General features: G+C 38.6%; 1 protein-coding gene across 1 annotated transcript in view; it reads left to right on the top strand.

Moving 5' to 3' along the window:
* The first annotated feature begins 13,439 nt into the window (after positions 1-13,439).
* The window catches only part of LOC127446367 (tumor protein p63-regulated gene 1-like protein), a 50,107-nt gene continuing 37,539 nt past the window's right edge, over positions 13,440-26,007 (top strand). Inside the window, exons 1-3 of the mRNA XM_051707260.1 lie at positions 13,440-13,565; positions 13,930-14,169; positions 14,758-14,849. Of these exons, the coding sequence (XP_051563220.1) occupies positions 13,936-14,169; positions 14,758-14,849 (326 nt within the window). The 5' untranslated portion in view covers positions 13,440-13,565; positions 13,930-13,935. The remainder of the gene's footprint in view (positions 13,566-13,929; positions 14,170-14,757; positions 14,850-26,007) is intronic.

The following is a 26,007-nucleotide window of genomic DNA, read 5'->3' as shown; positions in this document are numbered from 1 at the left end:
TATGAATAAATGGGAATGGTTTCAATTTAAGGTTAAACAAATAGCCATTGATACAGGTAAATATATATATCTCTGGTTAGAAAACTAACAAAAAAAGGAACTGATTTGAAAAATAAATTCATTGGCAATTAACACATAACTATCACCAGAAAACTCAAAATTACAATCCTTGCAGTCTAAATTGCATGAGATGTACATAAAAAAAGCAAATGGAGCATGGTGGATTGAAAAAGGTGAAAAAAGTTAATCTTTTTCAGCCTTGAAAAACAAAGACAGACAAAAAATAAATAAATAAATAAATAAGCTAAAGATTAATTATATTATAATAGAAGATCAGAAACTGGTCAGGACGAAATTTGGCATTTTTTTTATCATAACCTTTATAAATCCAAATATGAAAAAGCAGATTGTGACTCTCTATTTGTAAACATCAAAGATAACATCCAAAAACTGAATGAGGAAGATAAAGACTTACTTGAGGAGGAATTAACTATAACGGAAATTTATGTGGCATTAAAACAAATGGAAAACGGCAAATCACCAGGAACTGACGGTTTAACGGCGGAATTTTTACAATATTTTTGGAATGATATCAGAAAAATATTATGTAATGCATTTTTGGAATGTATTCATAAAGGGTGCTTATCCCCAACTATGAAAACAGGTTTAATAGCCTTGCTACCTAAACCCAAGAAACAATTGTTATCATTAGATAATTGGAGACCAATAACTCTATTATGTACTGACTATAAATGACTTGACTTTGTGTATGCTAATCATCTTAAACTTGTTCTTGAGAAACTTGTAGAGGAATATCAAGCAGCATTTATTAAGGGAAGATATATCCAAAATCATGTTAGACTAATTTTGGACATGGTTGACTAGCAATCTATGATTCAGTCAGATAGCCTTATTTTATTTATTTACTTTTTTAAAGCATTCGACACTGTGGAACACAAATTTATGTTTACAATGCTCAGAATGCTTGGTTTTGGAGAAGGGTTTTGCAAGATTATTATAATGTATAATAATAATATATCCATTAACCCTGGAATGACACTAAAAATTAAGGTTTTACGTGGGATCAGACAGGGATGTCCAATTTCACCAAAATTGTTTATATTATGCATTCAAATGCTAGCTTACTTAATTGTTGACCATCCTCAATTAAAATGAATTACCATTTTTGATTATGCATACATCATGATAGCACCGTGGTTGGCCACCTCGGTGTGGAGCTCTCTAATTCTTTTGTTGTTTTTCTTTGTTTATCCTGTGTTTAGTAATCTTTTTCCAATCAGTTTTACCAGGGACGAACTGCTGAACGTTCGGCAGCATATATCAGACAATCTTTTCCCGGTTTTTGAATATTCGGATGCTTTGATGGACATTTTAGTCAGAGGCGTAGCTTTGCGGTTCAAGAGATGCAGGTGAGGGAGATGAGCAGGTGCGCTGGTCAAGCTCCGTCGGCGCGGCTTTCAAACAGCGCTGCCGAGCATTCATCTAGCGAATCACCGCTCTCTTCCTAACAAAATGGATGAACTACATCTCCTCACCCATACAAACAAGGACTTTTCAACCTCTGCTGCCTTGTGCTTCACAGAAACCTGGTTGAGTGAAGCCATTCCGGACAGCGCATTACATCTGCCAGGCTTCCAGCTATTCAGAGCGGATCACGTTGTGGATTTAATGGGGAAAACGAGAGGCGGTAGAACATGCTTTTACATCAGTGAATGTTGGTGTACAGATGTAACAACATTAAAGAAGATGTGCTGTCCTAATTTGAAACTGCTCTTTATTAACTTTAAGCCTTTCTACTCGCCATGGGAATTTTCTTCGTTTATTCTGGTGAGTGTTTATATCACGCCAAACGCGTGTGAAAATGCAGCGTTGCAACAGCTGGCTGATCAGATCACAGATATGGAACAACAATACCCGGACTCAGTTATTATGAATCTTGGGGAATTTAACAAAGGAAACCTCACACGTGAACTGCCCAAATAGAAACAGCACATTACATGCCCAACCAGAGACAGAAATATACTGGATCATTGCTACACAACAATAAAGGATGCATATCGCTCTGTCCCTAGAGCAGCTTTGGGACTCTCTGATCACTGTCTGGTTCATCTTCTTCCAACCTACAGACAGAAACTAAAATCTGCTAAGCCTGTAGTAAGGACTGTAAAGAGACGGACCAATGAAGCAGAGCTGGAACTACAAGCCTGCTTTGACTGCATATGGATATGTGCATTCCTACTAGGACTTATTTAACGTTCAACAAAGACAAACCATTGTTTACAGCAGAACTCAGGCAGCTCTGTCAGGCCAAAGAGGATGCTTACAGAGGTGGGGATAAAGTCTTGTACAATCAGGCCAGGAACACACTGAATAAGGAAATCAGAGTGGCTAAAAGAAGATACTCTGAGAAGCTGAAAAACACGTTTTCAGCTAACGACCCTGCATCAGTGTGGAGTGGCATGAAACAACTTACGAATTACAGGACTCCTGCCCCCAACCCTGTGGTGGACCAACAACTGGCTGACAACCTGAATGTGTTCTACTGTAGATTTGAAAGGCCCAATCTCACACCCCACACCCACTCTGACCATCACTTCATACAAACACCAACACCTCCTGCAACCCCCCTCCTCCCCCCCCGCTACTCAACTTGCACTTAACCCTCTGGGGTCTGAGGGTGTTTTGGGCCCTGGAGAAGTTTTGACATGCCTTGACATTTGTGCTTTTTTCAGTTGCTTAAAAACCTATTAATGGCTAAAGTCTGATAACACTGTATTCAGCACAAACTGGGCTACAACAATATGTGAACAACATGTATGTACATGTTTGTATTTTTGAGAAAAGAACGTTTATGCGTGGTTTTTGAAAAAAAAATTGTAAGTCACTGAAATAAGGCCATATATCACATACTAAACATTTGTTCACAAGACTTTTGAGAACTGGATCTTGTAGCCTAGAGTTTTTGCTACAAAAATGATGTGAAACCATCCTGATCGCTCATTCATACAAAACAATATAGTCAATTAACTTTTGTAAGACACTTTTAGTGTTAGAAAAGCCATATGCGAGGAGGCGTGGATGATCATGAATATTGATGTAATTCACACCTGAGGAGACAAAGACCCCTCCCCTGAGAGAGAATGAATGTGAGGAGACTTAATGATTGAATGTATTATCTGACTATACATTTTCTTTACATAAAGACTTTACTTAAAAACTTTAGACCTACACTATCGTTTAAAAGTTGATAGATCTGTAAGATTTTGTAATGTTTTTAAAAGAAGTCTCTTCTGCTCACCAAGGTTGCATTTATTTGATCCAAGATACAGCAAAAACAGTGATATTGCGAAATATTTTTACAATTGAAAATAACTGTTTTCTATTTGAATATATTGTCAAATGCAATTTATTCCTGTGATCAAAGCTGAGTTTTCAGCATCATTACTGCAGTCTTCGGTGTCACATGATACTTCAGAAATCATTCTAAAATGCTGATTTTCAAATATGGGCATATTTACAGCACATTTTACACATTTACACCCGAACAGATATTTGCAAGCACAAGCTTCATTGATGATAATGAGGCAGCATAAACACTAGTTAAAATATAATCTAAACATTCATATTATTTTTATATCATATTACATATCATATTTATATAATACAGCATACAATTTGAATACCTGCTTTAGCCAAAACAACATTTAATGTAACTAAAACTTGCCTATTAGGACATATTTCAAATGTCAATACTCTGAATACTGGCTGGCAAGTCTGGAAATAGTAAACTAGTAAAATATGTACATGTTTATATAAAATAGCATGTCAACTAATGTAAGTAAAACTAAATGACTTACTCATTCAAAATTGTATCCTCGGCTGGATCAAAATGCTCTTCAAAATCCAATCGTTCCTCGTCGGATTCCCGCTCTTCTTCTGAGGAAAATGTGAACTCTTCGTCACTATCCAGGACCATCTGTAGAGCTTCCTCACCTGTGTAGCGTGCCATCTTCCAAACGCGCAGGAAAGTGAATGAATCTGATGATGAACTTGATGTTTTTTAAGGCATTGTTGGGGGCGTTTACCATTTGCATTGATATGAATAATGCGCTCTGCTGGTGGGTATGATCTCATTAGGGATAATTAGCTGAGCCAGGAGAAACTGTACATCACTTTGTTTCATACAGATTACATTGCAGGAGAATATTTGTTTTAAATTTGAATTGTTTTATTTAAAAGTAGACATTTTAAGCTTTCTTTTGACATATGTTTCATGTTTGTGTAATATGTACTCGTGGAGTTTCACTTCATTTTTGTGACGTGTTTCAGAATGATGCTCACGGAGACAGAGACGGCTGAAAGCGCACCCTGTTTATTTTCTTTATTTTACAAAAGCACACAGTTTTGTTGTTATTGTGAGTGTACACAAATAAAAGTAGACCCTTTATAGTTTCTAATGATGTCTTACATTTATCTGTATGCCCAAAAATGACAGAGTATTTTAAGTTGTTTCCGCTGTTATGCGGAAAAAATCCAGCAGGACATGCCGGCGCATCCGTCGACCCCAGAGGGATAAGACCTGTGAAGAAGAGGTATGCCATGTCTTCCAAAAACAAAAGATAAAGAAAGCACAGGGCCCAGATGGTATTTCACCCATGTGTCTTAGATTCTGTGCTAACCAGCTGGCCCCCAACTTCACACTGATTTTCAATAGATCACTGGAGCAGTGTGAAGTCCCATGCTGCTTCAAACACTCAATCATCATTCCTGTCCCAAAGAAACCAAAAATCACAGGAATTAATGACTACAGACTTGTCGCCCTGACGTCTGTGGTCATGAAATCATTTGAGAGACTGGTGTTGGCCCACCTGAAGGACATCATTGGACCCTTTCTAGATCCCCTTCAGTTTGCTTATTGAGCAAACAGGTCTGTGGAGGATGCAGTCAACATGGGATTGCATCATATCCTGCAACATCTGGACAGACCAGTAACATATGCAAGGATCCTTTTTGTGGACATCAGCTCGGCTTTCAACAACATCATCCCAGCTATATGCTCCAGACTAAACTACACCAGCTCTCTGTTCCCACGTCTAACTGTCAGTGGATTACCAGCTTTCTGACAGACAGGCAGCAGCTTGTGAGACAGGGGAAATTCACTTCCAGCACCTGTACAATCAACACTGGTGCCCCCCAGGGATGTGTTCTCTCCCCACTACTCTTCTCCCTCTACACCAATGACTGCATTGCCAAGGACCCCAATGTCAAGCTCCTGAAGTTTGCAGATGACACCACTGTCATCAGCCTCATCTGAGATGACGATGAGTCTGCATACAGAAGGGAGGTTAAACAGCTGGCTGTCTGGTGCAGTCAAAACAACCTGGAGCTGAACACACTCAAAACGGTGGAGATGATTGTGGACTTTAGGAGGAACACCCCAATACTGACCCCCCTCACCATTCTAAACAGCACTGTGGCAGCAGTGGAGTCATTCAGGTTCCTGGGCACTACCATCTCACAGGACCTTAAGTGGGAGACCCACATTGTGAAAAAGGCCAAGCAGAGGTTGTACTTCCTTCACCAGTTGAGGAAGTTCAACCTGCCACAGGAGCTGCTGATACAGTTCTACTCAGCAATCATTGAGTCTGTCCTCTGCACTTCAACAACTGTTTGTTTGGTTCAGCTATTTAGATTTGCACTACGTATGTGTATGTATATATATGTGTGTGTGTATATGGTCTTATTGTGTATATATGTATATATTCTATATATACACTTTATTTTCTATTCAATTTGTATTTTATTATTCGATTTATAATTATTTTTTATTATTATCTATGTCTTGTTGCTGTTTTGTATTGTTGTGCACTGGAAGCTCTTGTCACCCAGACAAATTCCTTGTATGTGTAAGTGTAGCGAAGATGCCAGGGCAGTAATGTTAAGATCCATATGCAGTTTAATAAAAGTATAAACAGTACAACAAAGTAGCAAATCAAGGGGTAAACAAAAAGCAGGCAAGTGTTCGGTACACAGGAAGACAGTCCAAAAAAGCCAAACCAAGTAAATCTGAGAGACAGAGGGGTAATCCAGTAAACAGGCAATAGGTCCAAACACACACAAACAGGCTGGGAAATATGATGAACATGCAGGAGTCAAAACACAGGGAAAACAGTAATGGTAAATAACGCTCAAAATTGCAGACTAGGAAGAACAAGACCTCGCACTGAATGCGTGTAAACAGGGAACTTAAATAGACAGAGATAATGTGAAACAGGTGGGCGAGTAATCAGTCTGAGTGAAGAGTTATGGGAAATGTAGTTCATGAAGGAAGGGTTAGTACTCTGGAGATGGCGACCTCTGGAGGCATTCAGGAGAGATAGTAGGCACTGCCGGTGTAACAGAGCCCCCCCCACCCCGAGCGGCTCCTAACACGAGGAGGTTGTCTGCGTCGGGGTCTACCACAACTCTGGGAGCAGGACGATTAGGGAAATCGTGGTGGAATTCAGAGATGAGAGCAGGGTCCAGAATGTCCTCTGAGTTCATCCAGGAATGCTCCTCTGGACCATAGCCCTCCCAGTCAACCAGGTATTGGAGAGTCCAACCCCGGCCTCGAGAGTCCAGGAGCTTGTGTACCCGAAAGGCCTCCTCCATCAATGAGGAATGGAAGGGGTCTCTGGGGTCTTGAGAGCCCTCCTCTCTCAGAGGTGTCATGGGTTTGAGCAAGGAAACATGAATGGTGGGGGAAACAGTAATTAGCAGGGAGCTGAAGCTTGAAGGATACAGGATTGATTTGATGAAGAATTTTGAAAGAACTATCATACCTGGGACTTAATTTCTTGCACGGGAGCTGAAGATGAAGATCTCGGGTGGATAGCCAAACCCACTGCCCTGGAGCATAGTTGGGGCCAGGCCACCAATGGAGATTGGCCTGCTCCCTCTGTTGATGAATAGCATGTTGTAAGTGGATGTGAGCTTGATCCCAGATAGCCTCACTGCGCTGCATCCAGTCATCGACTGCAGGTACATCGGACAGCTCCCCGGACCAAGGAAAGAGTGGGGGTTGAAAACCTTGGATGCACTTGAAATGAGTGGTTCCATTGGCTAGTTTGAACAGGGAGTTTTGAGCATATTCAGCCCAGGGAAGGAAACAGCTCCAGTCATGCTGGTTCACTTGTCAGTAAGCCCGGAGGAATTTACCTAGGTCCTGATTTAGGCGTTCAGCTTTGGATTGAGGCTGATATCCAGAGGTTAGACTCACGTTGACGTTGAGCAATTTGAAGAATGCAGACCAGACTTGGGAGGTGAATTGTGGACCACGGTTGGAGACAATGTCTTCTAGTAGGCCATAGAAATGGAAGACATACTGGAAAAGGTTCTCAGCACATTCCATAGATGAGGGGAGCTTGGGCAGAGGGATGAATCTACAGGCCTTAGAGAAGCGGCCCACCACGGTTAAGATGGTAGTGAAACCCTGAGAGTTGGGTAGATCCGTGACAAAATCCACAGCGATATGGGTCCAAGGACAACGAGGGGCAGGCAGTGGTTGAAGGAGACCAGATGGGAGCTGTCAAACAGACTTAGAGAAGGCACACACATTGCAATTCTTAACACAGTCAGAGAATTCAGTCGCTAGGTTCTCCCACCAAAACCGGTTTTGAACTAACCTGCAAGTAGCTTGTGTGCCGGGATGTCCGGAGCAGGCCAAGTCATGTACCCACTGAAGAACTCTGTTGCGTAAGGATCTAGGAACAAAGACCTTATCAGGTGGGCAGTCAGTGGGAGTGGGTTCTTGGTTCTGAGCTTGGGTGATGTCTGCCATAATGTCCCATCATACGGGAGCAACAATGAGGGTTGGTGGGATTATCAAAGTCACAGGGTTGTTGCAAGTAGTGGACCCATAAATGCGGGACAGGGCATCGGCTTTGGTATTCTTGGAGCCAGGTCGAAAGGTTATGGTAAAAGCAAACCTGAAGAATAGAGACCATCGTGCTTGACGAGGATTTAGATGCTTAGCAGACTGGAGGTATTCCAGGTTGTGATGATCCGTGATCACCAGGAAAGGATGACAAGCTCCCTCTAACCAGTGCCTCCACTCCTCGAAAGCCACTTTCATGGCCAACAGTTCACAGTTGCTGATGTCGTAATTTATTTCAGCAGCTGATAACTTGCATGAGTAGAAGGTTTGGCAGGAGATCCTTGTCATTGAGAGAGTATTGCACCAACTCCTGAATCAAAGGTGTCCACTTCCTGCAGGAAGGGTTGAGTGGCGTCTGAATAATGGAGAATGGGTGCAGTCATAAAGCATCACTTGAGATTATCGAAGGCTTGACGAGCAGAAGGTGTCCATATTAGTTTCAGAGCTTTTCCTCGGAGCAATGAGGTGATTGGAGCAGCCATCGAGCTGAAACATCAGATGAAATATCTGTAGAAATTGGCAAAACCAAGGAAGCCGCTGTAGTTCCTTGACAGACACAGGTAGTGGCCATTGCAGCACGGCTTGCACCTTAGAGTCCATGGTGACCCCCTCGGGGGAGATGACATACCCCAGGAAAGAGATGGTAGATTGGTGAAACTCACATTTCTCCATTTTGGCATACAGTTGATCACCACTCTGATGTGTTGAACATGTTCATCAAGGGAAGAAGAATATATCAGAATGTCATCGATATAGACAATAACCCATTTGCCAATTAGATCATGAAAAATGTCATTTACATAGGCTTGAAAGACAGATGGTCTGTTGGAAAGTCCGAAAGGCATCACCTGGTATTCGTAGTGGCCAGTGTGTGTAGAAAAGACAGTCTTGCATTCATCCCCCTCCCGAATGCAGATTAAATTGTAGGGGTTACGAAGATCCAGTTTGGAGATGATTTTGGCACATCGTAACTGCTCTAATGCTGCTGGTACCAGAGGGAGAGGATAGCGATATTTTATGGTGACTGTGTTCAGGCCTCGGTAGTCAATGCATGGACGAAGGCCCCCATCCTTCTTTCCTACAAAGAAACCAGCAGAAGCAGGAGAAGTGGATGGTCGAATAAACCCTCTTTCTAGGGACTCTGATATGTACTCCTCCATAGCTTTAGGTGCAGATAAGGGGTATATTCGTCCACGTGGAGGAGAGGTGCCTGGCAGAAGGTCAATGGCATAGTCACAGGAACGGTGAGGAGGAAGTTGCGTAGCCTTAGATTTGCTGAATGCCTCCTGGAGATCCAAATAGTAAAGAGGCAGGATCGACATCTCCTTCTCAGTAAGGATAGTCGTGGTGCTTACAGGAGGGAGAGAGATGGGTTCAGGAAGGTTGAGGCAAGACTGGAAACAGGAAGCACTCCAACAAGTGATTTCCCCATCTCTCCACGAGATCTCAGGATTGTGAAGTCTCAGCCATGGCAGGCCAAGAACTATCGGGTTCTTAAGAGAGTGAGTGACTAGGAATTGAATCTCCTCATGATGAAGGAGACCAACTTGAAGAGGAATGGTTCAGGTGATTTGTTGAATCTTGCCAGAGCCCAGAAGTCGTCCGTCTAGAGCTGACACATGTAAAGGAGGGATACAGGGGACAAAAGACAGATTTAGATTTGTGGTGAGACCCAGGTCAATAAAGTTACCTGCAGCCCCAGAATCTAAAATGGCAGATACATGATGTTCATTATTTAACACATGCAAAGTAACAGAAACTTCAAACAAATATGAATTCGGTTTGAAAGTTCCAAACTCACCGCCGTATCCCCCTTCCTAAGGGGATGAATAGGGCAGGCAGCAAGTAAATGTCCCGACTGTCCGCAGTAGATACATAATCTCTCCCGGAGACTGCGTCTTCATTCTTTGGAGGAGGGAGAAGAAAGAACCACTTGCATGGGCTCGTGATAAATGGTTGCAGCGATGTCAAAGTGAAGTGTCTGTAGAGGGCTTACTGGATGACGGGCTTTGATCAGGTTATCCAGACGAATGGCTAATTTGATGAATTCAAGTGATCTCCCCTTATCACGATATGCTAGTTCAACTTGAAGATCAGGATTTAACCCCTGATGGAACAACAGTTTCAAAGTGTCCTCTACCCACACATTTTGCGCTGCTAGTGTGCGAAAGGATAAAGAGAATTCAGCAGCAAACCTCTTCCCCTGTTTTAAACACAATAGAAGTTCACCCGGGTCCTTACCACCCTCAGAGTGTTCAAAAACCTCCCGTAAATGAGCTAGGAAGTGAGACAAAGAGCATTTTAAAATGTTCTCACGACTCCATACTGCAGTAGTCCAGTCTAGTGACTTTCCTGACAGCAGTGATACAATAAAGGAAACACGAGCTTCATCATTGGGATACATTTGAGGTAGTTGAGAGAGAAAAAGCTCACATTGCAAGAGAAATCCTCGACACTTACTGGGTGATCCGTCAAACATCTCAGGAAGCGAGAGTCGAGGATTAACAACAGCTGTAGAGTGTGATGTGCTGCTGGCAGAGTTGCTTGTGGAAACCCGCAATGGAGATACTTGCAGTTTTGGCTGCACAGATTTAAAGAGTTCTTCTGTGATAGAGGTGAGCTTGCACAGCTGCTGATGGTGACTGGTAAGCATTGCTGCTTGCGCTTTAACAAGCTTGTGTAACTGTTGGAAGGCTGCTGGATCTAGGTTTGGCAAAGTCTTCAGTAGCGAAGACCCGGGGCAGTAATATTAAGATCTATATGCAGTTTAATATACGGTAAGTATATACAGTACAACAAAGTAGCAAATCAAAGGGTAAACAAAAAGCAGGCACGGGTTCGGTACACATGAAGACAGTCCAAGAAAGGCAAACCAAGTAAATCCGAGAGACGGGGTAATCCAGTAAAAAGGCAATAGGTCAAAAAACACAAAAGCAGGCTGGGAAATACGATGAACAGGCAGGAGTCAAAACACAGGGAAAACAGTAATGGTAAATAACGCTCAGAATTGCAGACTAGGCAGAACAAGACTTTGCAATGAATGCGTGTAAACAGGGAACTTAAATAGACAGTGATAATGTGAAACATGTGGGTGAGTAATCAGTCTGAGCGGAAGGTTGTGGAAAATGTCGTTCATGAAGGAAGGGTTAGTACTCTGGAGATGGTGACCTCTGGCTGCATTCAGGAGAGATAGCAGGTGCTGCCGGTGTAACACGAAGCATACTTGGCAATAAAGCTGATTCTGATTCTGAGAATTAGTCAATTTGCAGATGACACAGTAATTTTCTTAAAAGAGAGAGAGCATCTGGCCTATGCTTAAATTTGAAAAAATTTGAATTGTTACCTCTTTACTCATGTAAGGAGACAATTATAGAATCCATTCCTGTAAAAACTGATGTAAAATACCTAGGTATAATAATGTTTAAATATATAAATACAAGAGAACAAATAAACATAAAAGAGAAAATAGATAGTATGAAAAAATCTCTTAATCATTGGCTTATAAGAGATCTTTCTATTCTGGGCAGAATTTTTTGACCAAAGCAGAAGGCATATCTAAACTAATTTATCCATGTTACTCTATTTATGTTTCTCCTCAACTGATAAAAAAGGTTAACTCTGTAACTTTTAATTTTATATGGAAAAATAAATCCCAGTGTCTAAAAAAATCCCATATGATTCAAGAATATAACAATGGAGGTCTGAAAGCCACTGAATTTGAAACCATGATTGGCAGTGCTCAAGCTGAATTGGATAAAAACTTGTTTGGCATAGCCTAATTCAGTATGGTTCCACATACCAAAATGTTTATTCAAGAAAGTTGGAGGGTTGGAATTTTTATTGAAATGTTATTTTGAGATTTCTAAATTGCCTATTAAGCTGTCAGATTTCCATAAACAAATATTGCATAACTGGAAAATGATATTTACCCATAATTACTCAGCACATGTTTCCATAATAGAACCATTACAATAAATAGGAAGACATAATTTAACCTGTTGATGTGCATGCCAACCCCCCCCCCCCCAGAACTGATGTCACTTTACTTAAATTAGTTCACATATACTATCTAGACAAAAAAGAGTTAATAATGTTAACATATTATAAAGATGTATAATTTGTCAACATTATGAACAATTTTGAACAGCACACTATATGGTAAATGTGAACTAATTTAAGCAAAGTAAAGTCAAACCCATGGGTGGGGTCAATGAGCATCAACAGGTTTTAAACAAGAGATATGTTGTTGATTTGATGGATGAAGTTGGTCAATTTATACAGTACAATTCATTTATTGAGAAATTTGAGATAAAATACTCCTTTAGAGAATTTAATAGTGTGTGTAAAGCCATTCCACTTCCTCTAAAACAACTAATACAAAATACTCTTACATATTCAAATGTTTCTGTTATATTGCCTGAGTTGAAGATAGTGTACATTGGTGATAAAAATTTTTTTTTTTTTTAATAATAACAACAAAGTAATGGGAAATGTAAATCAAATACATACAAAGTTATGCATACAACATACAGTATACACACAAATACAACATTTCTTTTTATTATTATTATTTAAAAATACCATCAAAAATAACAAAATTTGATAATGCAATGATGTTAATAAATAATAAGTATAATAATAAGTAATTATCTTAAATGGCCAATTTCACCTAAAATGAAGGAAATACAGTTTAAAATCATGAACAATGTTTATCCAGCTGCTGAAATTTTATGGAAAAGTTTCCATTTTTAAGTAGATCTTTGTGGATTCTGTTTGAAAGAGCCTGAAACTATTGAGCATTTATTTTTTTTCTTGCTCAGTCTCATTGCCATTCTGGCAGGATCTTTACAGCTGGTTAAACACTGGGACTGGCAATCTTTCATTTGATTTATTCCAGGTTTTGATTTATATGGATGATCTGTCAAGATGTCAAAGATGGCAAACATAATCATTATAATGGGTAAATAACATATACATAAAAGCAAATGGAAAAACAGTAAACCTTCCTTAAATTATTTTTAAAATGAATGTAAAAATTATCTATCATCCATAAAAAAAAAATGTATCTAAGGATAATCAATCTCTTAACGAATTATATGAAGTCATGTCTTAAATGTTTACGAATTTAAATGTTTGAATGTTGTTTTATATATATATATATATATATATATATATATATATATATATATATATATATATATATATATATATATATATATATATATATATATATATTATTGTTTCTTTTATACTGATTTTGCTACTTGGAGCATATGAGTCTGAGTAAGCATATTTACACTAACTATAGATATATGATTGGAGATATATTTATCTCTATATATGTATATTTTCTAGCTTATATGTTTTCATATGCAAATTACTGTTCCCTAATTGAGTTTGTAAATTGAAATTTTTCAATAAAGTTTATAATAATAATAATAATCATAATCATAATCTGAAGAATTGTAGAATCTCGCGAGATTGACGAAAGAGGGATACCTTCTAGACGCGGCCACAAGCCCATCTCTGCTCGAGCATCTCGGAAGCAGGAAGTAGTTTCTAATGCACCTGACGCGGAGTCAAGCAAACATACAACAGGTTGATTTAAACGTAATTGTTGCCACTATCGGTAAGCTACCATATTTTATCCCCGTATTGTACAATAAAGTCACTATAGAAACCATTATTGTAGCGGAAAAATAATTTTCTGAGATACATATTTTTTCCTACGCAGAAGGTATTCAAATTTACATTAGTCATGCTTTGTAGTCATCGCGCGACGGGTTAATAATGATTCATTAAACTAAATGATGGTTATACTGCAATAATGAGAGAGTTGTTTGTTTAGAACAGTTAATTACCTACTTATTAATATTATTATTAATATTTGTAGTTGTCGTAGTAGTAGCTTATTTATGATTACTTGTTTGTAATAGGTGTTTTTAATTAGAGCAAAATCTCAATAATGTTTTCTAACAATCTAATCTTTGCAGACCACCATGTCGGAGGGAGATGAAGAGTCATTCAAGGCTGTAGACTTGGAGCAACAGGCTCAGAAGTCTCCCAAACCAGAGTCAGACATCCAGCCTCCGCAATCTCCTAGTGAAACAGATAAACCCAGCACACCTTCTACAGAGGCCAGGGAGGATACCTCTACACGCAATTCAGTGGCCAAAGCTAAATGGATGTCAACTGTGGAACAGTTTAAAATGAAGAGATTTTTTGTCCTCAGGGTAATGTCTGTTCTTTTTGATGCCTAGTCCTAATTACAGTTTTCTCCATTGACCACACATGGATGTTCTATTGTGTTAGTAATCGTCTTGAAACATAATCTATACTTCTTTTGCATTTTAAGCACTTTGGTGCAAACAATCCATGGTTGCTCAGCAGTACAATTGAAAACTGCCAACAACACCTTTTGTAAATATGAATAAGCTCAATCTGCCGTTTAGCAATCAATGGTAGTTATAATACTCTGCTTTATCAGTCCAGTGCTGCCCATTGACGTGAGCCGATATTCAATCAAAAATATACTGTATTCTACACATGCAGAGATCACTGATGGCTGTCTTCCTGTATTCTACTTAGTCTACCTGAGGCCATTTGATTTGCAAATTTGAGTCTGCTGGCCAGCTCAGAGACCAAATTCTGTTTTGTGTAAATGTTAAGGTGAATGTGGTAAAATGATATTACATCCCCACCCTCAAAGCCAGTGTTGCCAGTTTCTCTGAAATACAATTCCATTTAGAGGACTGTGCACACTATATTGTATTGTTATATGACTTGATGAATATGAATTGTTGTGCTGTGCCACATTTTAGCCTGGAACTTTGGACCAAGCCATTGAGGAACTTAAAGCACTGGCGGATCCCTCAGAAGATGGTGCTGTCCAGAGTGTTTGGCTCATGGCTGAGTAAGTTTGCTTTTTATTTAAAAAAGAATAAAATAATAATAATTATGCCTGTCTAATAGAAAATATGATAGTTAAAGGGATAGTTCAGCCAACAATTTTGTCTTTATTTACTCACCCTCATGTTGTTCCAAACCCATATGACCTTTCTTTTGTGGAACACAAAAGGAGATCACTATTTACTTTCATTGAATAGAAAAAAATAGACATTGAAAGTAAACGGTCACTGAGGCTAATGTTCTGCTTAACATTTCCTTTTGTGTTTCACCAAAGAAAGAGGAAGAATGAGGGTGAGTGAATGATGGCAGAATTTACATTTTTGGTTGAACTGTCTCTTCAAGTGCACATTTGGGGTAACCACACATAAACCAACAGTAAACAAACAACACAAATTAATCAATCAAGACATCCAAAGAATAAGTAGAACAACCCCATTAGCCCTGAGAAACATGGAAAATGCTGTGTGCTTACTTAATCCTTAACCGAAATTGATATATGGAGTAATCCATTGTTTCCTGCAGCTACAGCTAAGACTAAAGCTTCATTTTAATTTGCATATTTTCAGAGGATCTACTGCATTTGATAAAGAACTTACTGTCTTCTCAGATGTTAATAAAGTATGTTCTTTAGGTATGCATGTGAGTAGTATAAAAACATTCCTAGACATACTTTATCCATGAAAGTGGGCATTGTCCTGTGATCCGAATTTATGACTTAGTAACAACAACTTTGAAAATATTTTTTTGTGGGGTGGCACATTGCTCCAAAAACTGTTCTGCAAATGTGCAACATTCACATGGAGAAGTAATAAGAGCATCTCACTCAGGTCTTTCGTCACATGGTGCTTACTGCAAGCCACAATCTATTATCACACACTGTGTTCTGTAAATAAGTAAAATGTGCTGGAAATAATTAAAGTGAAATAAACAGGGAGGAGAATCAGGCTGCTAGAAGAAATTTTTGGCAGATGGCAGATGTCAACTTCTATCTGTCTGGGAGCAGGTTTTTAGGAAACAATTTAAAGGCGTTGCTATTAGGGCTGCCCCCTGATAGTCGACCAAAGTTTAGTCGATGAGAAGAGTCTTTATTGACCAAGTTTTGATTGGTCGGTTGGTCGCAGAAAGAACGGCACATAAAAAGGACGAAAACCTAAATGTATTAGCGCTGGTTGGATGCTAGGTGGTACTATGGGGTAATTTTTGTTAAGCAGGGTTAGGGTTAAGCCTACACAATAAAGCAAGACACGTTGATTTCAAACTTTTAACTTTATTTTTTATTTATTTTAACTAAACATTCAAAAACATTTGTCAACATCTCTGTGCATTCTCTACCGGACGGGTATTTTGTTAATAAAACCGGACGGGTGTGTGAATAAATTCGTTTTGTTCCCTACTTCACAATATACGTGTATATATATATATATATATATATATATATATATATATATATATATATATATATATATATATATATATATATATAATATATTGCAATATCCAATTACATAGGCAACCCCTGGGCTGAGGGATAAGTGAATATTCTTGCTTTAGTGATTTTGCATTGAAAATTAATTTAATTTATTTAAAAAACGAAAAACTTAAAATACATTTCTAAATTCAAATTGCACTCCAAACGAAACAAAAAAGCAATTAAAATAATGAAGTGATAAAAGAATAATATATATAAATATATATATATATATATATATATATACATACATACATACACCTTTCCATTTACCATCAGGCAAGAATCCATCTAAACTTGCAGGCGGACAATCACTTACACAAATTAAGACATAAAAACAATTATAAATGTAAAAATAATAATTATAATGATGATAATAATCACTGAAATATAAATCATGTTTCGAGGTGTTTTTGTATTATTTTATGTTTTAATCACAGATATACAAGCTGCAGAGTTGGTCACAATAAACTGCTCTGTGGAAATAAAGTGAACTGAACTCAAAGCGCCTTCTGAGCTGAGATGTCTGAGGTCATTTGCAGCACTCATAGACGATACTGTTAAAAAAAAAAAGAAAAATTAAGAAGACAGAATCTAATTTAATACATGGGAAAACGAGCCAAATATCGTCTTGACATGGCCAAAGGCATCAGCTATTGGCGATCACTCTGACCATCGTCGATCCCCGAGATCATCGTCTCTCGGCGCAACCCTAATGTGCATTTCTCTCTATTAATTAACAAAATGTTCAGACAGTTTCTTTGCTGGTTTTTGTGACACATTCAGAATCATTACTGCTTTTGCCTGTGTCACTGCGGCTCGCAGTGAAAAATATAATTTTACCATTTCAACATTGCTGTAGTATTAAATGCAACATTTAAATTGTAAACTTTAGACAATGATGATTTTTATTAATTGGTGGTAGCGTTGTTTTTACACCTTGATGTAAATTCATTAAATTCATAATTCAACAATCAGAGATCGCTTATATCGCGGTTACCACATGTAGGGCCCTATGATATCCGTGATGCGGAAAACAAAGACGAAATCACTAAATCCAGTCATAAAAATTGCATTAGCTATAAAATGCAGAATGTCACAGAAATTGAAATATTTGGAATGAATATTAATGTTTGGATGCACACTGATTAAATTAAAATTGTGATATGTCCTAGTGTGATTATTAAAACCCAAAAGGCAGTGATTTAATTAAATAAATATATAATCTGCATGTGCTGCACGCTTCAAAATGAATCATGCATTGAAAACACACATCATGATTAGGGCTGCACGATAATGGTTAAAATGATAGTCACAGTTATTTTGCTCTGATTTTTAATTACAATTATTCTGTCATTTGAGGGGGGCTTTTTCTTTTTTTATTGCAGGGCTGCATGCTTTGGACTAAAAAATCAGTGTTGGAACTGCTTAGAAAAAACCCCCCCAATAAATTACATTAAACAGCAGCTCTCATTTTGAACAAGATGTTAAAACTACAAACAAGTAAATTATTCCTTTTGACCAAAATTAAGTAATGTTTTGCCAATGCTTTACTGCCAATAGAAAGAGTTCCCTTTCTGTCACTCACTCGAAGTTGTGTCGATGTAGTGACACTAGGGGTCGCCCTTGGGAGCCCCAAACACCTCAGATCTTTGAGAAAAGGCCAATGAGAATTGGCGAGTGGAATTTGCATGCCACTCCCCCGGACATACGGGTATAAAAGGAGCTGGCTCGCAACCACTCATTCAGATTTTTTCTTCGGAGCCGAGCGGTTGTGTGTCAACAAGCTGTCTTCCACTACTGGTCCATTCACCTCTTCCACTACCGTCCATTCACGGTTCAGCGGCGTCCGCTTAACTTTGGTGAAGGGCGAGAACGCTGCCACCTTGCGTGCGGAGATCGTGACCCTTCTGTGCAAGGGCGCGATAGAGCCTGTTCCTCCAGCCAAGATGAAGAAAGGGTTTTACAGCCCTTACTTCATCGTACCGAAGAAAGGCGGTGGGTTGCGGCCAATCTTGGACCTGCGAGTTCTGAACCAAGCCTTGCACAGACTCCCGTTCAAGATGCTGACGCCAAAGCACATTTTGGCGTGTGTCCGGCATCAAGCTTGTTTCGCGGCGGTAGACCCGAAGGACGCGTACTTTCACGTCTCGGTTCTACCTCGACACAGACCCTTCCTATGGTTTGCTTTCGACGGCCGGGCGTATCAGTACAAGGCCCTCCCCTTCGGCTTCGGCCTGTCCCTGTCCCCTTGTGTCTTCACGAAAGTCGCAGAGGCAGCTCTTGCCCCGTTAAGGGAAGTGGGCATCCGCATACTCAACTACCGCGATGAATGGCTGATTCTAGCTCACTCTTGAGAGTTGCTGTGCGCACACAGGGACCTCGTGCTGAGGCACCTCGGCCGGCTAGGGCTTCGGGTCAACTGGGAAAAAGCAAGCCCTCCCCGCAATCTCTTTACTCGGCATGGAGTTAGACTCGGTCTCGATGATAGCACGCCTCACGAGCGAGCGCGCGCGGTCGATGCTGAACTGCCTGAAGTTGTTCAAGCAGAGAACAGCAGTTCCACTGAAACACTTTCAGAGCCTCTCGGGGCATATGGCATCCTCTGCACCGGGAACGCTTCAGCACTGGCTTCAGACTCGAGTCCCGAGATGGGCATGGCGCCACGGCACACATCGCATGGCTATCACGCCGATCTGCTGCCACTTGTTCAGCCCTTGGACAGACCTTGCATTTCTAAGGGCAGGAGTTCCCCTACAGCAAGTGTCCAGGCGCGTCATCATTATGACAGACGTCTCCAAGCGAGGCTGGGACGCCGTGTGCAACGGGCACGCAGCTGCTGGCTCCTGGACAGGACCGCGACTGTGTTGGCACATCAACTGCCTTGAGTTGCTGGCAGTATTGCTCGCCCTGCTTAGGCTTTTGCCATTGGTCCGGGGCAAGCATGTGTTGGTCCGGACGGACAACACAGCGAAAGTAGCGTATATAAATTGCCAAGGCGGCTTACGCTCACGTCGCATGTCGCAACTTGCCCGCCGTCTCCTCCTATGGAGTCAGCAGCGACTGAGGTCGACTGGAGTCACTCAGCACTCCCTGGATTCAAACTTGCGACTCCAGGTGTGGTAGTCAGCGTCTTTATTTGCTGAGCTACCCAGGCCCCCAGAGCACATCTGTTCTGCATATAGCACCTAATCAGGTGTATATATCACAGAACCACTCTGAGACCACTGAAACACCGGTGGTCACAGAGCATCATGTGTTCTGAGTATGTGTAATTTCTGCAATTTCTGCTTGCTTACTAATATTGCAGACTGTTATGCTTAACCATGAGAAGAACAAAAACGTGATCACAATTAAACTACGATTAATTGTGCAGCTAATCATGATCATAACGTGTGCTCTGTGTGTAGTAGATGAGAGAGAGAAGAGTGCTCTGAAGCGTGTAACACATACGGACTATATATAAATTTAATGAAATCCCAGCTTTTTGGGGTTTAAAAATCACACTGGGCCATGTACAGTAGCGAACTGCTTATCCGGAGGTGAGAAACTACAGAAATGCCAAAATAAAAGCTTGATTTAAAAGGACTAGTGAAATGGGGGAAAAAAGACAACAATATATAACTTCTGTGTACTGTAGTAATGTAATGTTTACTGTAATTTAATAATAATAATAATAATAATGTATTAAAGTACTATTTCACATCTATGATGTTCTGTTGTGCAGCATTTCATTTGACAAAATCTGATGTTTTCAGATTGTGCTGTGAGGGATTTTGTGTAAAAGAACTTGATTTGATAATTAATGCATTATGTTGAAAAATTTATTGAATTAAAATAATTATATTTTCATTAGGTTGAGATTTTAATGAATTAATTTTTTTAGACACCATTTTGATTATGAAATTGAATTAATTGTCGAATACAGAATTCAGAAAAAATAACCATCCAATAACCACAATATCATGACCTGTCACGTGTTTTTGCTTAAATATTCCACCCATGGGCACATAAGATGCCCTGGAAAAGTCCTGGGCCTCATTTCCCAAAAGCATCGTAACTGAAGTAGTACTTGAAAATGCTCGTAGATTAATGAGTGCTCTGGAGTAATAGTACAGCGCTAAGAACATAGTAAGGACACAGACTTATGCAGACGCCTGCAGGACAATCTCGAAATTACACCTAATACAATTTAAATACCTACAGTGTAGCTACACTTTATGCTCATTTAATATCAGTATACATTCGTTTTATTTTATGATTATTTTTAACTGACAAATCTAATAATAATAATAAAAACAACAGTAATAATTGCAGAAAATGGTTAGTCAATATCGGATGAACAGATAAAATAATAAGTAAACTAGGGCTGCACCCGACCAAAGATTTTCCTAGTCGACTAGTAGGCGTTAATTTAAGCCGTTAGTCGACTAGTCGCACATTTTTGATATTAATTTAATTACTTGAATATATTTGGGGGGGGGGGGGGGCATCAGAAAATGGTTTGAGTTCCAGGGTTGAGAAAGAATGTTATAAGTAACATTGCTAACACTGTTCTACATTACAGAGAAATACTAAACTGTAATAATGAGCCTTTAAAATATAAATTTTACAAGCGCACTCATGAAGCGAGCCGCAGTGACACCAGCAAAAGCGGTAATGATTCGAATGTGTCACAAAAGCCAGCAAGGAGATTGTCTGAACATTTTGTTAATTAATGGAGAGAAATGCACATTAGGATTGTGCCAACAGACGATGATCTCGGGGATCGACGATGGTCAGAGTGATCGCCAATAGCTGATGCCTTTGACCATGTCAAGACAATATTTGGCTCGTTTTCCCATGTATTAAATTATTATTATTATTATTAGGCTATTATTATTAGGCTATTATTATCAAATTAATACACAAATAATTTGCCCATAGACACACAGACACGTGCTTGAAGAAACACACTTATTATTATATTATTAAGAACAGATGACAGAAAGCCGTCTATGCACATGCATGGCACGCTGATACGGAGGCGTGCATCTCGTGGAACACGCGCATCTAAAAGGTTCTCACTCTTTCTTTGATTCTGTCTTCTGGATTTTTTATTTTTTTTTGCAAGGACAGTATGGTCTATGAGTGCTGCAAATGACCTCAGACATCTCATCTCAGGAGGTGTTTTGAGTTCAGTTCATTTTATTTCCACAGAGCAGTTTATTGTGACCAACTCTGCAGCCTGTATATCTGTGATTAAAACATAAAATAATACAAAAACACCTCAAACCATGATTTATATTTCAGTGATTATTATCATCATTATAATTATTATTTTTATATTTATAATTGTTTTTATGTCTTCATTTGTGTAAGTAATTTTCTGCCATGATGTTAAGATGGATTCTTGCCTGACGGTAAATGAAAAGGTGTATATATTTATTATTCTTTTAATCACTTCATTATTTGAATTGCTTTTTCATTTCGTTTGGAGTGCAATTTGAATTTAGAATGTATTTGATTTAAGTTTTTGATTAATGTAATTTTCAATGCAAAATCACTAAAGGGAAGAATATTCACTGATCCCTCAGCCCAGGGGTTGCCGATGTAATTGAATATTGCAATATATATATATATTATATATATATATATATAATCGTGAAGATAGAATCAGCTCATTCTATCATAAAATAGCAAACATTCTCACCAAGCATTGTCAACAAGCACAGTTTGTCGTTCATAACACAATGACCTTAAAAAAACTAAATATTAGTTACTTATGAAATATAACATTTTTATTTTTTTATCAAGAATCTCAGATTTTTATAATATATACAGTAGATGGTCAACATCGATTAAGCAAAACAGCTGAGTAGGTCATGAGCTACGTAAAAGAGAAATCTGGGTTTATAAGGTTTTACTGATTTGTTTTAAATTTTATTTTTTATATCTTGAGTATTCTTCCAAATGAAATTATAGTAGAAATAAAGCATATTGCTGTCTAATTCAGTTTATTTGACTGTTATGGACATACATTTAACAGTTTTGAAAACAGTATGTTAAAGTGTGCAATTTGGCTGTAGATACACCCAAATTTTCAAATGGTTGAGTTTGAGTGAGATAAGTTTTCATGCGGGAACCCTGAATAGTGTTGTTTAACATGCTTTTATTGTCAAGGCATTGATATAACATGAAATGCATTATCATGCCCCCATTGTGCGCATAATTTAAAAGAAATGCTTTTTAAACATGCTCTTAGCCAAAACTGCCATACAGAAGTATTAAATAAATTGCAGATTTTTATAATTGGTTACATGCTTTTCTCAATACTGAGTACCCTTTTTGCAAACACTTTACACATATATCTTTTGTAACATGCAGCTTAGCACATCAGTTCATTTATCTTGCAAAATTAACTGACACCAACAAAACACTTCATACATGTCTCAGAATCAGCGCATTCTATCATAAAATAGCAAACATTCTCACCGAGGATTGTCAACAAGCACAGTTTGTCATTCATAACATGCACAGGATGTACAGGATGAACTGAAGTGCAAGTTATATGAACAAAACACAAATGTGATGCTTCAATGTGGCTTTTCAATATTTGGTCTTTTCTGAATAGAGTAGGCCAGTAATGTCAACACACACACAAAAAAACGAAATACTCAATTCAAAAGTGTAGCTACTGGTATTGCAAGTCAATGCGGTCCTCTGCAAGTTGTCATCTACATCACATTGAATGTGTTCTCTAAAGATACACCTTGGGAAGAACTTTAACCTTGGGTCTTCCTCTCAATTGTCTTGCACCTCGCATATGTACTCCTTTTCTCCGCCTGGTCCTACCAGTCTACCCGCTCTGTAAGCCATTTTTGCATAACACAATCATTACAAAGTTGGCCCCTTTTACAGTACATACAGTAGATGGTCAACATCGATTAAGCAAAACAGCTAAGTAGGTCATGAGCTACATAAAAGAGAATCTGGGTTTATCAGGTTTTACTGATTGTTTTAAATTTTATTTTTATATCTTGAGTATTCTTCCAAATGAAATTATGGTAGAAATAAAGCATATTGCTGTCTAATTCAGTTTATTTATTACTGTTATGGACATAAATTTAACAGTTTTGAAAACAGTATGTTAAAGTGTGCAATTTGGCTGTAGATACACCGAAATTTTCAAATGGTTGAGTTTGAGTGAGAAGTTTTTATGTGGTCATTGAATGCATTTTGTATCAAAGCATTGACAAGATAATCCACAGTTCAGTCCACAGACACTGATGTTGTGTTGATATTATGAAGAGTTTTTAAAATGTGTACTAGGTATTGAAAAATTGATGTAACCAATTGTAAAAAAAAAAAAAAAAAAAAAAAAAAAAACTGTAAAACACTTTTTATGAAAAACTCATAATGAAGCAATAGAGTTTGCAGTGCATTTTTTTTTTTTATTATTTCAAAAGAAGCAAAATCATGTTCCTTTAAGGTTAGTCTCTACATTAGTAGGATTGTATAGATGAGAGTTAACAGGTTGGTCTGTTGATGCCAAGGGCAAGGGCTCTGTTTACTGTATCACATCCAAAGGCCCTGGAGCCCCACAGGGCCTATTAGTGTGTGTGTGTGTGTGTGTGTGTGTGTGTGTGGACGAGTTTGGGTGGTTTGAGGAATTTTTTTTAGGTTACAAACTGGTAATTACAAGTGTATTATGCTATAAATGTGGTTTATGAGGTCATTTCTAGTGTCCCTATAATTCAAATCACTTAAAAAAACATACTAAACGATGTTCTTTTGAAAATGTAAAAATGCAGAAAGTTTTTTGTGAGGGTTAGGTTTAGGGGTAGGGTTAGGGGATAGAATCTATAGTTCGTACAGTATAAAAATCATTTTGTCTATGGCAAGTCCTCATAAGGATAGCTGCACCAACGTGTGCGTGTGCATGTGCTTGCGCGTGCGCGTGCATGCCTGTGTGTGGTCTTTTACTCCTAAGTCCCCAGACCCACATACCCAGTCATGGTGAAATCATTCCAGTTGCCTAGTCAGAAGTACCTAAACCTGGCACAGTCTCTTGTTCTGTAGTCTAAAGGTTGCTAAGCAAATTGTCCTTTATAAGTCACTAGGAGCTTGAAGCCATTGTGTTTAACTAAGAGACTTACATTTCTGCTCTGTTTCTGTCACTGCCCACTGGGTCAAAGTTGTAGCTGTGAGTAACAGAAAATACATACACATACAAGTACACAGATCTGAATAATAGTCTTGTGTGTTTCCCCCTTGTCATCAGTGGGTACTGCAAGTCTCACAATTCCCTGCTGAAAGACTGTGGAAGGAATTTTAAGACATGTACAGCATCTCTCTCTGTCTCTCTCTCTCTCTCTCTCTCTCTCTCTCTCTCTCTCTCTCTCTCTCTCTCTCTCTCTCTCTCTCTCTCTCTCACACACACACACACACACACTTTCTCATGCCCTGGAGCTCTCCCTATTTGTTTTTCCCTGCAACAGTGGCCAGTTGGGGATTTTGATATTTTTAATTGTATGTGTCTTCAGTTTTCATTTAAACAAAAAAATCAATTAATAAAAAATGTGGCTTATAGTAATGCATTTTCTGAATGCATCTCTCTTTTTTTAAAATAACATTTGGCATATTTTAAGAAGCATGCCAAAGGCAATTGCTAAAATTCAGGAGCTGTTAAATATCTAGGCCTAAATAATTGTTTTGTGAAGTCTCAAAATAATTCAACACAGAATTCATTGCCATTCTGCAGTAACATGCCCACAAGTCTGAATTAATCTGTATCCGTGTAAACTGAAGTAAATGCATCTGAGACCTAAAATTCAAAATACAATGAAACAATGAAAAAATGTCAAAACAGAGCTACTTACTGCAATAGCTTGAAATATATTTAGCTGTCTGAAAAAATGCTCTAAGCAGCTAACTTTTGTCACTTAAAAATGTATAAAAATAATACTGTGACAAGTTGTAGTCACCTACATACTTTCATAACAATTTTAAACATAATCTGTCAAACTCTAAATTCATGTCTGTTCCAAGAAATCCTTTCCATGTTTATTGAAAGCTGTTGGAAGGATTGTGAGAGACAGATTTGTGGGAATATAGGCCAGTGTTGTCAAACTTATGTACTTTATCCAACACAGCAGAGGTCTGCAGTCAGGCCCAGTATGGGACATTTTTCCAAGAATTAAACTCTGATCAGAAGAAGTTTCATAAGTCTCCATGATGCTTATTCAGCATATTAACTTTTTATCCTTCAGTTAAATATTTAAGAATTTTTGGTACTTCACAAAATAATGGTTAAATAGCATTTGTAATTACAATAATACTCAATTAAATCATTTCAGGGATCAACACGAATGGCTATCTGCTTGTCCAGGACAACTAGACATACACACATAAAAAAAAGAATTGGACAACTGACAATTTAAATGAGGTTTTCCAATCGGACGACTGAATCTGTCTTTTCACTGTAAATGCGGCACAGAAAAGGTTTTTGAGACACAGAGACAGCATTAATGTATTTAAACAGGAATCAGAATCATGGGAATCCTTATGTATCACACCCTCAAATGTTTAATCTTGTGCCAAGAATCAACAGATGTGTGCTAATGGTTATGACATTTTCTGTGGTTTTTGACACCGCAAATATGCCTCTGATCCCATTTGCTTGTAGTCCATGGTCCAGTTTGATCGTTATGTG

Source organism: Myxocyprinus asiaticus, chromosome 9 (assembly GCF_019703515.2).
Source record: "Myxocyprinus asiaticus isolate MX2 ecotype Aquarium Trade chromosome 9, UBuf_Myxa_2, whole genome shotgun sequence".
In the NCBI taxonomy this organism is placed as follows: Eukaryota; Metazoa; Chordata; class Actinopteri; order Cypriniformes; family Catostomidae; genus Myxocyprinus; species Myxocyprinus asiaticus.
This window is presented reverse-complemented; position numbering and strand designations above follow the sequence as displayed.